The 14,724-nt window shown below is 31.5% G+C and overlaps 2 protein-coding genes across 4 annotated transcripts; both read left to right on the plus strand.

Moving 5' to 3' along the window:
- Nucleotides 1-853: 853 nt before the first annotated feature.
- On the plus strand, nucleotides 854-5,737 carry LOC106769185 (methylcrotonoyl-CoA carboxylase beta chain, mitochondrial). Of its 2 annotated transcripts, none has more exons than XM_014654693.2 (9): nucleotides 854-1,281; nucleotides 2,166-2,600; nucleotides 2,959-3,049; nucleotides 3,211-3,452; nucleotides 3,678-3,842; nucleotides 4,643-4,717; nucleotides 4,897-5,028; nucleotides 5,284-5,340; nucleotides 5,426-5,737. In XM_014654693.2, exons 1-9 carry the CDS (start codon nucleotides 1,015-1,017, stop codon nucleotides 5,630-5,632), a joined length of 1,671 nt encoding a protein of 556 aa, XP_014510179.1. In that variant the 5' UTR covers nucleotides 854-1,014; the 3' UTR covers nucleotides 5,633-5,737. The 2 variants fall into 2 exon arrangements, with proteins under 2 accessions (XP_014510179.1, XP_014510180.1); XM_014654694.2 differs by having other exon boundaries at nucleotides 857-1,281; nucleotides 5,429-5,737.
- Nucleotides 5,738-10,892: 5,155 nt separating this feature from the next.
- On the plus strand, nucleotides 10,893-13,847 carry LOC106766942 (thioredoxin M3, chloroplastic). 2 transcript variants are annotated; one of them, XM_014651737.2, is made up of 2 exons: nucleotides 10,893-11,117; nucleotides 13,177-13,847. In XM_014651737.2, exons 1-2 carry the CDS (start codon nucleotides 10,943-10,945, stop codon nucleotides 13,485-13,487), a joined length of 486 nt encoding a protein of 161 aa, XP_014507223.1. In that variant the 5' UTR covers nucleotides 10,893-10,942; the 3' UTR covers nucleotides 13,488-13,847. The 2 variants fall into 2 exon arrangements, with proteins under 2 accessions (XP_014507223.1, XP_014507222.1); XM_014651736.2 differs by having other exon boundaries at nucleotides 10,896-11,117; nucleotides 13,168-13,847.
- Nucleotides 13,848-14,724: the final 877 nt, after the last annotated feature.

The raw sequence follows: 14,724 nt of genomic DNA on the forward strand, positions 1-14,724 counted from the left end.
CTGACTTTGACATTGGAGAACCTTTAGAAGGTACCATCCCAAACAGGACCCGAAAGAAGGACAAGATAGTGACCAAATGGAGCTCGGAGAAAATTGTGCAGGATTTAGGTGACTCGACCCTATATTGGAACAATATCTATAATAAATATATCTCTATAATAAATTTATTCTTCAAAAACATTTTAGTGTTAAATACTACAAAAATAAACATTCTTTCAAAAACGAAGAAACATATATTAAACTTTAAGATGTTAAATACAATGAATATTTAAAATTAAATATCAACACTTTGTATATAGGATTTTTATTAATCAAACAAATTATACATGTACAAATTACTTACTTTACATAGAACATACAAAGTATTTATTAAATGTAAAATAAAAATATATTTTGCACTTTAATTAATCACTTAATCTAAATAATATCATATTCAATTATAACATATAATTATAATGTAATTCAATATTTTTTTTATATCCTTCATTATATTATGTTTTATCAAAATTTAAATTGAAGAACATTCTTTAGTATTTATTTACACAAAAGTAAATTTATTTAATTTAATTTTAATTTTACTCATTATTTGAATACCAAAAAGTAAAATAAAATATTTTTTATTATTTTATTAATAAAGTCTAAAAGAATAGAATTTAAAATATTACAAAACAATAAAAATAAAAACCTAAACGCGAAGCCTGATCACTGAGAAGGAAAAACACAGTAAATCAATCTTTTATACATGAAAAATTGATCGTTAGTGCACGACTTTTAGCAATATAAATAAATTGAGGATGTCATTTGGGTGTTTTTTCCTTTTTATTTCTGTTTTTATTTGGGAAAAAAATTCTTGTTCTTACTTACCGTGAAAGGACGTGGCGTGATTATCCAATGGCGACATGAAAGTATGCGCTTATTTATAATATATAGTTGCAGCAACTGAAGAGAGTGGATAAACACAGGTGTAGCCAGAGAGAGAGAATAGTCGCATTATTGATTCGCAGAAGATAAGGGATGTTTGGGTTAATCGGAAGAAAGGCCAATTTGTTGGGAGGATCGGGAAGAAGGTGGTTGAACTTGGCAGCAGCAACAGCAACAACCACTACTAATGGTGGGGCCATGGAGGAGTTGCTTGCGCAACTGCAATCCAACGTTCAGAAGGCTCTTGCCGGTGGAGGACCCGAGGCTGTGAAGAGGAACAGGAGCAGGAACAAATTTCTTCCCCGCGAAAGAATCGATCGCCTTCTTGATCCTGGCTCTTCATTCCTCGAGCTTTCACAGGTTTTTTTTTTTTTTTGTTGCCATTTTAGGAATATTTGTAATTGGTATATTAAATTATGATTATCTGTTAATTACACTTTTTTAATTTTTATGAAACTACGTTTTAGTGTCTATACTTTTAATTAAACGTGTTCAAGTCCTTTTTTCTTTCTATCCATTAATTTGGTTTTAAACTTGACTTTAATGAACATGAGATTTATTCCCCTCTCCAAAAATTTATCAAATATTTTTAGGTTATAAGAGATTTATTTAAAATTTGGGATCAAATTCATCATGGCCACTTAGATAAATTAAAACATTTCTTTTTCTTATTGTTTCATTCAGTCTAATTCTATGCACTGCCTTTGCTGTCCTGTGAATATCACTAATTCATTTTAATTCTTTATATTTTCAATTTTATATCGTATAATATTTCAAAATAATTTTATTATTACTTTTTTAATTATATAAAAATAAAGCTTAAATTTATTTATTTTTACCACGGATAGTGTGGTTTTGGTATTACCTCTAAAAGTGAGTTTTTGCATTCAAAAGATTGGTGTCTAACTATTGGGGGAGAAACAAAAAAGCAATTTTCTATTTAAGAGATTAAAGCTAAGATTACTCGTGTATTAAAAACATGTTTTTTTTTTTTTTCAATCGTAATAATTATTATGTCTTCTGTTTTATAGTTTTCATTTCTCTTTTTCTAAGCCATCACATTCTTAATTTTTGTGTTTTTCTCTTTATGATCCGTTTGCTTTATTCATTTGGATTTGTGGAAAGCTGGTTAGTTTAAGATGGTAGGCATATTTTGATTGTTTGCTAGGTTAAGGCTTTCAAATGGGTGGTAATTGTGAGATATGGGTTTGACAACAAAAGTTTTTAACTTTTGAGTGATAAAGCTGGCAGGACATGACTTGTATGAAGAGCCCTTGCCTTCTGGAGGGGTTGTTACTGGGATAGGTCCTGTGCATGGGCGACTATGTATGTTTGTGGCCAATGATCCCACTGTGAAGGGAGGGACTTACTATCCCATTACTGTTAAGAAGCACCTCAGGGCACAGGAGATTGCTGCTCAGTGCAAATTGCCCTGTGTATATCTTGTTGACAGTGGAGGAGCTTTTCTTCCCAAGCAAGCTGAAGTGTTTCCAGACAAAGAAAACTTTGGTAGAATATTCTACAATCAAGCTTTAATGTCTTCTGAAGGAATTCCTCAAATTGCATTGGTATTGGGCTCTTGCACTGCTGGTGGGGCATATATACCGGCAATGGCTGATGAAAGTGTGATGGTCAAGGGTAACGGCACCATTTTTTTAGCAGGGCCACCTCTTGTTAAGGTCTGCTCTAGCTATTGTAGTTCTCCAAGTCTCTTGCTGTTTCTTTGCTTTTTACTTTTAAAATCTTTAAAGTTTTAACATTTGAGCTAAATATGCTTTTAATCATTGAAAAGATTACTGCTCTAGCTATTTTAGTTCTTCTCATTTTATGGAAATAACATAATTTTAGTCCCTAGTGACTTGTGAGAGACTAAAACCGTATCATTTTGACAAATGTTGGGTTGAAGTGAATATAAATTTAGCATGACAAACCAAAACTGGTTATATTTTCAATCGCCACAAACATTTGATTGCTCATGTTTGTGTAATGTATTTTCTACGTGTTTATGACCAAAAATAACCCTAAATGAATTTGTAGGCTGCTACTGGTGAAGAAGTGTCGGCAGAGGATTTGGGAGGTGCCACTGTGCACTGCAAGACGTCAGGTGTTTCTGATTATTTTGCTCAAGGTATATGCTGTGACTATGCAGATGAGTGTATAGAAAATGCGATAACTATTGACATTAACTTAGTTCCTGTTAGTGACTTTGTACATGTTTCGTTTCTTGTAGATGAACCGACATTAACTTAGTTCCTATTAGTGACTTTGTACATGTTTCGTCTCTTGTAGATGAACTCCATGCACTTGCGCTTGGGAGGAATATAATTAAGAATTTGCATATGGCTGGGAAAGATCCCTTGGCAAATGGATTGCAAAATATAAACTATGAATATAAAGAGCCGTTGTATGATGTCAATGAACTTCGTTCTATTGCTCCCACTGATCTTAAGAAACAGTTTGATATCCGATCAGTTATTGATCGAATTGTTGATGGAAGTGAATTTGATGAATTCAAGAAATTGTATGGCACTGTGAGGACATATCCACTTTACTTTTTATCAGTTTAATCATTATCCTAGTATGCATGAGTTGCTATTGTACTGTCTTTTTTTTTTCGGTGCCCTTACCTTTGATGATTTGTCACAGTCTTATTTGTTGTTGATTTAACAATAAGGTTTTGTTTTGGATAAACATTTTAAATAATATACTTACAGGAAAAGTTGCAATTCACTTTGCATATTGAAACCTTTTTGCAGACACTTGTAACGGGATTTGCTAGGATTTTTGGACAGCCTGTTGGAATTATTGGAAACAATGGGATTTTATTCAACGAATCTGCACTGAAAGGAGCCCATTTCATTGAATTATGCACTCAACGTAACATTCCCTTGGTCTTCCTTCAGAACATCACTGGATTCATGGTATGAATTTAATTAATTTATTTTGTTTCTCAACTATGCTTTTGTCGTTGTATTTTGATTTCTATGTAGATTGATTCCTCTTTCCTTCAGTCATACCCATTGTTTACTTATTAAAAGGCAAAGAATTATCTAATGTGCTCAGTGATTCACAGATAAATGAGCTGTATATGGATAACCAGTTAGGGATTAAAGTCATGTGGGTTTGATAATCAAATATTGAAATTCAATGAAATAATAATCATGTTCTCATTTAGGAAATACAGAGGGATCAGTGACTGAACGAATTAGTCAGAAGAGTTTGAGAGTCATTAATTGTAATTCAATAGAAATATAATCATGTATAGATTTAGGAAATACAGAGGGATTAATGACTGTAAGACTAGTCAGGAGAGTTTAAGAATCATCAATTGAAATCAATAGAAATATAATGAGTTTGAGAATGCCAATAAGATCTAAAAGAGCCGCATTGATTCATCATACCTTTTAATTTTTACTTTAATTATAGTCCTGTTTTGTCTCAAACATTTTTGTCGATGGATATCGTGTACTTTTAACTGGTACTATTCTTTATCAAATGGTGGTATGTCTGTCGGCATCTCGGTTATGGTATGGATGTCAAATACTTCATGTCATCCATCTTTTGCCTAATTATATTTTGTTGTTTGGAGACTGTAAAATGATGAAGGAAAGTATTTACTGTTAGTTTTTTTCTCCCTTTTCCTTATCTATAATTGTTAAAGCTAAGTATTATTTCTTTAAACAATAGAGTTATGAAACCGCACTACATGTCTATTTGGTAGGTTGGCTCAAGATCTGAGGCAAATGGCATAGCAAAGTCTGGCGCAAAAATGGTTATGGCTGTTTCTTGTGCAAAGGTTTGTGGGTTCCAGCCATCTATTTACAAGTTATAAAATTTATTCTATACTAGTAAGTTTATTACTTGTAATTATAAATGTCTTGGCAGTTGGAATGTAGGTGAAAGCAACATATGAAAGCATGACAGATATTTTTCAAAGACAAATGATATTTTTTATCCTCAAATAAATACCTGTAGGTACCAAAAGTTACTATAATGGTTGGAGGAAGCTTCGGTGCAGGAAATTATGCAATGTGTGGTCGTGCCTATAGTCCGAATTTCTTGTTCCTTTGGCCTAATGCTAGAATATCTGTGATGGGTGGTGCTCAGGTAGCATATTTCTCGTGATCCCCATGAGTTATGATTCTTTATAATAAATTGTTGGCATTGGTTGATCTAGGACTTCGCTCTGCATTGGTTATTGTTCTGTACTTTGAGATAAATAATTATGTAGCTAGTTTTGCATGTTTTTTCCCTTCTAAATCAAACTGGATTTGAAAATTTGGTTGATCATTAGTTGATACTCATCTGGTTTGTGGGGGTTTTAATTAATGCCTATGCCTATGGAATGTGGCCATGGTTCAGGCTGCTGGTGTACTGGCTCAAATAGAGAAAGGCAACAAGAAAAAGCAAGGAATTCAGGTAAAATCTGTTTCAGTTGTTGATAACATATTTGTGGTTTTCTCATCTGTCTTAAGTTGTCTTAATGCGCATCATAATTGTAAAGCAGTGGAATAAGGAAGAAGAGGAAAAGTTCAAAGCCAAAGTGGTGGAGGCTTATGAGAAAGAAGCAAGTCCTTATTACTCAACAGCAAGGCTATGGGACGATGGAATCATTGATCCAGCTGATACAAGAAAAGTCATTGGTCTCTGCATCTCTGCGTCCTTGAACCTTGCCATTGAAAAAACAAAATATGGTGTATTTAGAATGTGAATTTCAAATTTATTGTTGCAGTACACGGGTTATCTGCTGTTATTAAGAAAGAAAGAATATGTGGGCGTACCATACAATGTCAATAAAAGTGTTTCTTGCACGTCACTTTGTATCCACAACAAAATCTAGCATGCTGATTTGTTCTAAAGCAAGTTGTGTTAAAAAAATTGAATTGGACTAATATACACTGTAACAACGGGAAGAACACATCTTTGATCTCGTCTTCTGATTCATTGAATAAATGGTGTCTTACTTTTATCCATTATGGTGAATTGTGTTCTTAATTGTCATGGGACTAGAACTTTAACTTTGTACGAGAAATTGAAACTTGTATTTAACGAATATCGATTGGAATAATTAAATTTGAGTAATGTTCTGGGAAATCTTCTTGAAATACATAAAAGTTCTGGGGAGTATAATTTCTGAAACTACAAAATGCTGAGAAATGACTCAAGAACTTAAATTTGTTCAAAATGTCTGTTATCCTAAAAAAAAAGGACAGATTGTTGAATTCAAGCTTTTGTTTTAATTATGACAAAACATCACAAAGACAAATTCTAAGTTGGTTGAGGATCTTTTATCCGTGATATGTTTGATTATATATTATATACATTGAGCTAAAAAAGAGAAAGACGAGGTCACCTCTCATAATAGCTAGTTTTTCAAGCTTAAAAGAAGAACTTTTTCCATTCATTCAAACCTTTTAATGAAGAACAATCCAAGTATATAAAAAAAAGTGTAGGAAAATCCTATGCATTTTATTGTAATTCTTAGAATCTTGGATCAATTCAGTGATTTAGCCACACATCTTCATTAAGATGTTTTAGTAAAAAATTCTTTAGAAAACATAGTGATGAAAGGGAGAAGAGATAGTTCACAAAAGAAATTTCTTAAGAATGAAAATCCTTAAAATATGAAAAGATGAATATATTGTATCTATCTCGTTTGTCTTAATATAGGCTAAATTAGCGAATTTAATTAAAATATTCAAACTTAATTCACTTATTCATTAATAATAATATTAAATAATATTTTAAAATAGAATAAGTTTAAGCTTTCAACTTTGCTACACATTTTTAACTCCTTAGAGATGTAAAGTGAGTGTTACTTTGAAAAGAAAAGATGCAGATTTTAACCTTTTATAGAAATAAGATATGTTTGAATTCGAGCTCAAAAGTTCAAGATGTGATTGCATAAAACATGAGATTGTTAAGTGGGAAATAAAATAAAAAAAAATTACTAGAATTAACTATTAAGATTAATAAGACTCACCAAAACAAATCACAATTAGTTTATCAATATATATGATACCATTAAAGATCAAATAAGTGCAGAACAATGCATAAAAAGATTATTACCAAGGTTGCATCAATGACCAATTGCCATCTCAATATAAAAGATTATATTATAGAGAAAAATCATTTCATTGATATGTATAGAACCTGTTGAATCATTCTATACAAGCATAAATTGATTAAAAAATAACATGAAAACTAAACAATTTTAGGTTCTTAATAATTCATGGATTTTCGTTTTGTGTATTTAATATTTTTTTTTCTCAATACCTAATAAACTAAATATTTTGGTTTATGTCCATTTACTCTTCTAAACATATGTCATACGCTTAAAATGTTGAATAATGATATGTATTAAGTCACTTCTCTTACCGCTACTATATGGCATTGCACAAACATATTGGTCGTTATGATAATATAAGCTGAAGGTTAAATAGAGGAATTTAAAAATATATCAGGATCAGTTCAAAAGACTGCATTATTATGAATAAAGTACAAATAAATACTATTTTCAATTTTTTCTAATTTATTAGCTACTTAACTTGAAATAATAATTTATTTGTTACTTAAAATAAAAATTATTGGAAAATTGGAGTTTGTTCAAGATAAGCTGAATTAAACTTATAAAATTTTTTCTCAAACAAAACTTTGATATTGTTGAAGCTTTGGTGTTGTTATACTAAAACCTCGAGCATTATTTGAATTTCGAATAAGGATTAATATGATTCGTCCATTCTTAGTAATTATCTTTTTGTTCTTTAGATATGATCAATCTCATATGTAACTATATGTAACTTGTATGTAAGTTGGTTTTGAACTATCTTCAACCAATAGTTCAGTAAAAATGTTAGTTATTTGATCATTTATGTTTATATATTGTAAATTCATGATACTCTTGTTATCATAATCACGTATGAAGTGATGTTTGACTTCAATATGCTTTGTGCGTGAATGCAATGTACGATCCTTAGATAAGTTAATGACAACATTATTATCATAGTTAATAGGGATTACTCTCAAAATAGTTGTAATATTCTAGATTATTCTTTATCCAAAGGAGTTATGAGCAGTAGTGAGTGACGAATATGTATTCTACTTTTGCAGTTGATAATGAAATTGTATTCTGCTTATTGCTTAACCATGAGACAAGGTTTCCTCTGATGAAATGGTAGCCTCCACTTGTGCTTTTGCGTTCCACTTTGTCTTTAGCATAGGGAGGTTGAACAGTGTTAATGGAAAAACTTTTTCGCAACCTTCCTGATATAACACTTTTGTTAGTCAAGATTTTCAAGTAGTTGTTAAACGCTTAACCTTGTAATTGGTTTTAAACAATAAATACTTTTCAAGTGCTATTCATAATATTCACTATAGTGTTTATAAGGTCTTCCTTTTAATGAACAATCGTTTAGTATGGAAAGCTCTTATATTCATAACTATGCGACTACAGGTTTTATAAGAAAAACGTTGAGATAGAAGTAAGCAATAAATGCACATATATATTTATATTGGTTCACTCCAACTCATCTACATCCAGTCTCCTTTATCCTTAAAGGGTTTCACTATAATCTTCAACAAGATTAGAACTGAGTATTTTCACCACTCTTGGTATCCCTAAGCACTCCTAGTATCCCCCGATACGCTGCCTAGTTGAGTTTCAGCCACTCTTGGTTGTGTAGTATTCTTCACCACTCTTGGTATCCCTAGTAAGCGAATAACTCCTGTTATCCTTAATAAGCGAATAACTCCTGTTATCCTAGACTGGTTAAGTTTCACCCACTCCTGGTTTCCATTGGACAATTTCGGTATCCTCTGATACACGACCTAGATTTCCTTAACTCGACCAAGTTATATAACAAGTATTTTAATTCTTTTCATAATTGTAATCAACTGATTTCTTACAAGTCGTTTAGACGATTACTCTCACAAAGAGGATATTGTTCAATACAATGTAGACTACAAAATCGATAGGTGTTTTTCTCTTTTCTTTCTCCTTACAAATAATAAGCAAATATTACAATGAAGTTTTGAGAGTAGCTTGACTTTGCTTTTTCTCTTCTAAGATATTTTCTTTAAGCTTGAGCTTTTCTATGTTTTTTCTTCTAAACATTTTTCGTGGGATGATATTTTTGTTGTAAGGTATCCTCTTGATTCTTTTTTTAAAAGATCTTCTATTTAAAGGCTCTTCAAAAAGATATCCATCAGACTAAGCTCTTAGCCTTGAATCTTTTGTCTTCCTTGTCTTGTCATGTGAAGTAGTCGTTGGGTAAAGTCAATTTGTCAGAGCAAGCTTACTTTTTAAGTACTTTACTAGAAGTGGGTTGTACTATCTTTTAGGCACGACTTCTAATGGAGAGAACATTCCGTGAATGTCTTCTTTTTCTCTAACGTCCACTTCTGAAATATTTCAAATAAAGCAGGTGAATATGTGTAGTAGGTTATATGTATAGAATATAGTAGATTGTGCATGCAACATGTTGATAGGGGGAGCTTAGCTTCTTTACATCTTAGTTTTTAACGATGAATAGGTTAAATGATTAATAATGCTTTTAATCATGCTTGCACAACAAAATGACATAACAAACGTTTATATTTTTAACATGTTAGTGCTAGATGTTTGAATCCATTAGTGGTGAGTGAATCAAGCATAAAACATATTAGAAATTTATTTTCTAGTATAAATAATCGATTACATAAGTTGGATAATCTATTAGATTTAGCCACAACACTTAGAAAGCTAAACAATGACAAATCACTCTATTATAATCGATTATATAAGTTACATAATCGATTAAAAAAGAGAACAAGCCATAATCTGTTATATAAGTAACATAATTTGTTAAGAAAGGTAAATGAATGACTAATATGACTAAGTGTCAATATAATCGATTACATAAATTTAATAATTGATTAAAACCGAAAGCATAGTCTAATCCATTACACAAGAAACCTAGTCTATTAAAATTGTTAGAAGAGACAATTATAAACATAAGTGTTGAAATAATAGATTATATTACACAAATATACTCTGAAAGTAATTCTCTAATCCCAATAGAAAACCAAACCAAAACAAAGTTAAGGTTAAAAATTTTAAATAAAATTAGAACATACAAAGATAGGCACCATGGATCAAATGTTTAAAAAAGAAACACTAAATCTTGCTTCAAAAAGGTAAACTAAGCTTCAATCGAAAAAAAGAAATGATTAACATCTCTTATGTGGTTTTCAACATGTAAATATAAGAAAAACAACAATCTTTCACGGAACAATGGCTGAAAAGAAAGAAACACAATGTGTCAAAGAAAGAAAACCTATAACGAAGTTTGGAAATCATGGAGAAGCTGGAGAAGAAGGATCAAAGAAGCAGAAAACACCAAGAACTGAAAAAGACAAAAAAATAAAAGCACTATAAGCAATAGGTGTCTCCATACACGCATGAGTTTGGGGAAGCAAAATTTGAAAATAACATAAAAACCACGCAAAAAGACAAGTGTCGTCATATAGTCATAGATATTTTGGAAAAGCAGAATTTGAAAAAAAAAACTTATAAATGGACTAGGTGTCACCGAAATAGAATTTCTATAATAGATTTTTTGTTATAGGTATAGTAGAAGTTGGTTTATATATATATATATATATATATATATATATATATATATATATATATATATATATATATATATATATATATATATATATATATTTTAATTTTTTCATCACTGTATACTTAACTAACTATTCTGCTACTTCTAATACGTTATTACTTTATGTATATTTGTCTGAAATAGCTGACTTAAAACTGTATGCATCATACAATAATTGTAAATTACTAAACTAATACTAGCACGTGGAAATCAATTATTATAATAGCGAAGATCTAAAACATTTAGATCTAGAAGAAGGGATTAAAAAATAAATAATCATGTGAGTAATTGAGCAAGAATATCGATATTTGTTTGTAAGATTTGTTACTATAGTTTTTGTATTTGTCTTTTTAACTTTTCACTCTCTTTCTTCAATGGCTTCCTTTTCTCTCACCTTCTCTCCTTCCTTTCTTCCCAAACCCAAAGACCCTTCTTCCCATGCCTTTCCTCACACTCACCACTTCGTTCTTCGAATGCCTCACCAACCTCAACACCTTCAAACCCCTCTTCTTTTGCCAAAAATCCAATCTTCGCGTCATCAAATTACAGGTATCTGTCTAGTTATTTATATACGTTTCTATTTTTTTTTTTGTTTTTTAAATTTTCGGTTGAGATCGTCGCCAGGATCATGCTTGTGTTATGGGATGCATTCAACATTCATACCTTTTAGTCTGCCTTTTTTCCTCTAATTCCATTTAAAATGTGTTGTTTCTTGCTTAACTTTCATGGTTAACTTTTCAATAAGTTACCACATTCTTACGGAAAGATATATTTTTAGGTATCAAACAAAATCTGAGATGAATTTTAGGTAGTGTTGTGTGAAGTAATGGTAATGAAGTGATCCTTCTGGATATCCTTCATGATAGGATTATAGTTTTCTTTAGTATTTTCTTAGCTTTTTCAGAATATTTATGTGTCGATTTCATACCATTCGGAAACTGGAAGCCGGTGATGTAAATGATGAGTATGGTTTTTGCGTCTGAATTGTCAGATCACTCACGTATTGCATGAATTGCAATATCCAAGTGGATTGCACCATGATTCTGGTACAGCGGCGGTGCTGTTGCTAGTTTCAATTCAAGCTTGATTATCCATGAATTGCGATCTTTTTGTAAATTGCTTGATTCCGGAACAGATCATGCTATTGCCCACCAGTTTGTGTCTTCTAGAAGGAGTGGGATCATTGTTGCCGGTGTTTTGAGGTGTTGCTTGGGAAAATCCGGTTAGGTGTTAGTGACAGAAGGTGCCATTTAGGGTTTAGAATTTAGTATCCAGAAAAAAAAAAGAAGCTAAGAAATAAAATCGGGTCGAAATATGGTCTTTCTGCAGCTTGCCTTCACAATTTATGTCTTTTTCACAAAACTCACACGTAGATGGTTAGGTGTGTCAAATGAGTTTTTAAACTCCTCTTTTGTTTCTTTTAATTTGTTAATTGGTATGTGATATTAAACTCAAAAAGCCTAACAAATCACTTAGATTTATGTTAATTTATGTCTGTTTTCATTTCTCACATGCGTCTGTGTTAAAGAATCCTAGAGATATTGATCATGACTTTGTGCTTTTGTATATGTTTTATATATTTGTGTGTGAGCCGTCTTATTCTTGATCGTGAATATTACTATTCAAAATACAATTCAAAATCACGATTCAAAAAATAGGCTTTCCCATTAACATTTAGTTTCCCAACATAACTACCTTGGTTCAAACCACTCAGTATAAGTTGCAGTTGGAATAGATTCATTCGTTTGAATTGTGTTTAAGTTTTGCGAAGCTTGTAAATCATCTGTAGTCAAAATAACCAGCAGTGGCATGGAACTGATGGCATGTAAATAAGGTTTGTTACTTGTAATTATCTTATTTCCACCTGAAAGCCCAGCATACAGGACCTGTGTCACAAGGATGGTTTTGGTAATTATTAGAGATGGGAAGCATTATAAACCTCAGTATCCTTTTGATCCTTTTATCCATCTTTATCTAAATATCAAGAAAGTTGTGTAGCCTACTGGAACATTCATCACTGTATTGAATATTGATTCCTAGTTTGGGTTGCTAGCATACTGTAATAGTTTCTTTTCTTTTTCTTCTTGTTTTTGAAGACATTGTGGCCAACTTGATAATTTTGAGCTGTCATATTTATTTTCTCATATGAAGAGCTTGAAAAGTTCATTTGTCCTCGCATCCTTCCTCTTATTATGGCTATTTTATCAATAGGTTTGGGTTGCTTGACCTATTGACCTAACCCCATTGCTGTATATCCAAGTCATTTATTTTCAGACTTGTAGTTAGTTTGAATCATATTATGATGGGATAACCTATGAAATGAGATACATAATGTCCCCTCTGCTACAAAAAAGAAATGATTGGAATCATCCATGTGGGGAGGCATCTAAAGTCGTTTGTATTTATGTGAGTTGAAAGTTTCTCAATCTATGTATGAAAATATGACAAAGCGGGTATTTATGTTGAATTAGTTCACCCAATGATCCAAGGCTCATGCTTATTTTGTTTCTTGCTTTTAGCTTGTCCTGGTTTCAATTTTACATTTATGATATGTGAGTGTGTATTGTGACTTGAATCTTGTGAACTTGTGATTTGGAAGCTACACCAGTTACCAAAGACTTGTGGGATAATTCGATTCTGAAAAGTGAAACTCCAGTCCTTGTTATATTCTATGCAAATTGGTGTGGACCATGCAGGATGGTTCACCGGATAATCGACGAGATTGCAGCAGAGTATGCTGGAAAACTCAAGTGCTTCATAGTCAACACAGACACTGACATGCAAATTGCTGAAGACTATGACATTAAGGCTGTACCAGTGGTTTTAATGTTCAAAAATGGTCAGAAATGCGATTCTGTAATAGGTACCATGCCAAAGGAGTTTTATGTGGCTGCTATTGAGAGGGTGCTCAAGTCCTAATCATGGATCTTCGGGAGCAAAACTTTAAGTTGGTGAACTTTTTGTTCATTTTCAATTAAATTTTCTTGTAGTTTTTGGGACTATGCAGAATTGCCAGAGTTCTTGTACATATTGTGTGGTTTGTTTTCCCATAACAGGTGCTGCCGTCTGAGACTGCTTTAATAATGAATGTGTCTACAATTTTATTTGATAGGTGTTGTTGAGTTAGAGAGAATATATTAGTTAAACCATATGTTTGACTATGCAATGTAAAAGGAGTGTGATTATGTGATGGAATCTGATGCATTCATTGTCATTGGTGATCTCAGATTCCCATCGCTTAATGAATAATATTAGCGACTGCTTTTTGTTCTGTGGGAACTTCATCTAGCACACAGAAAAAAAAAAAAACAAATTTATAGATTAAGTCCATATTATAATATTCCACATTGTATACATGTTTATACATACTATTATTCTGTTATACGTTTTCTTAAAAAAAAAAAAAAAAGTAGTTAAACGCAGGGTTGAAAGTTTTGAATAATTTCAATCTTTCACATTAAGAAGTTGAAACCCAGAAGATTTATGCGTGTTGGACATATTCAATATAACTAGCCAGTGGTTTTGTGTAAAACCAAAAGAAATCCATTGGCAAGAAATAAAAGAGGCAGTCACATGAAGCAATTTATTAACATTGGCTTGAAATAACAAGGAACGAATAATATATACAAATGTACATTAAATGAAGGAATACTATACATATAGATAAATGTATCATATGTCAGATGTTATAAGACGGGTCCCCTATTAGTATACTAATGCTCTTTGAAATAAGATAAAATGAAATAAAAAGAATAAAATAAAGATATGACTATTGTTTGTTGGTAAGGGCAGATTGGCGTGTTTGAGTGAGATTCTGGTTTTATGATTCCCAATTATTCTTATTGCATCAGTTTTATATTTCAGCTTGTTTCCTCATGTCGGAAATCTCCTTCATTCAGCAGGACTATTACAAATCAGAGACAAACCTGATAAGAAATTATACAGTATGATATTTGGGCCGAGCGGTTACGATATATCTTATTAAAGATATAAAATAATCAAATGATAATCAAGAATATCTTATTAAAGATATTGATAAGCAAAAGATAAAATAATCAAGAGATAATCAAGAATATCTATTTAAAGATATTTAGCAACTAACCAGATTTTCAGGTAAGTATGTTTATATTATATTCTGTTTATATTTTATTCTGTT

This window comes from Vigna radiata, chromosome 7, assembly GCF_000741045.1.
Source record: "Vigna radiata var. radiata cultivar VC1973A chromosome 7, Vradiata_ver6, whole genome shotgun sequence".
Classification (NCBI taxonomy): Eukaryota; Viridiplantae; Streptophyta; class Magnoliopsida; order Fabales; family Fabaceae; genus Vigna; species Vigna radiata.

Excerpts from the sequence above, each read along its gene's own strand:
- LOC106769185 (XM_014654693.2), top strand. The coding sequence starts at position 1,015 with ATGTTTGGGTTAATCGGAAGAAAGGCCAATTTGTTGGGAGGATCGGGA. Across the intron at positions 2,601-2,958 it reads CAGGGCCACCTCTTGTTAAG|GCTGCTACTGGTGAAGAAGT; the intron begins GTCTGCTCTAGC and ends ATGAATTTGTAG. Across the intron at positions 4,718-4,896 it reads TGGCTGTTTCTTGTGCAAAG|GTACCAAAAGTTACTATAAT; the intron begins GTTTGTGGGTTC and ends AAATACCTGTAG.
- LOC106766942 (XM_014651736.2), top strand. The coding sequence starts at position 10,943 with ATGGCTTCCTTTTCTCTCACCTTCTCTCCTTCCTTTCTTCCCAAACCC. Across the intron at positions 11,118-13,167 it reads TTCGCGTCATCAAATTACAG|CTACACCAGTTACCAAAGAC; the intron begins GTATCTGTCTAG and ends GTGATTTGGAAG.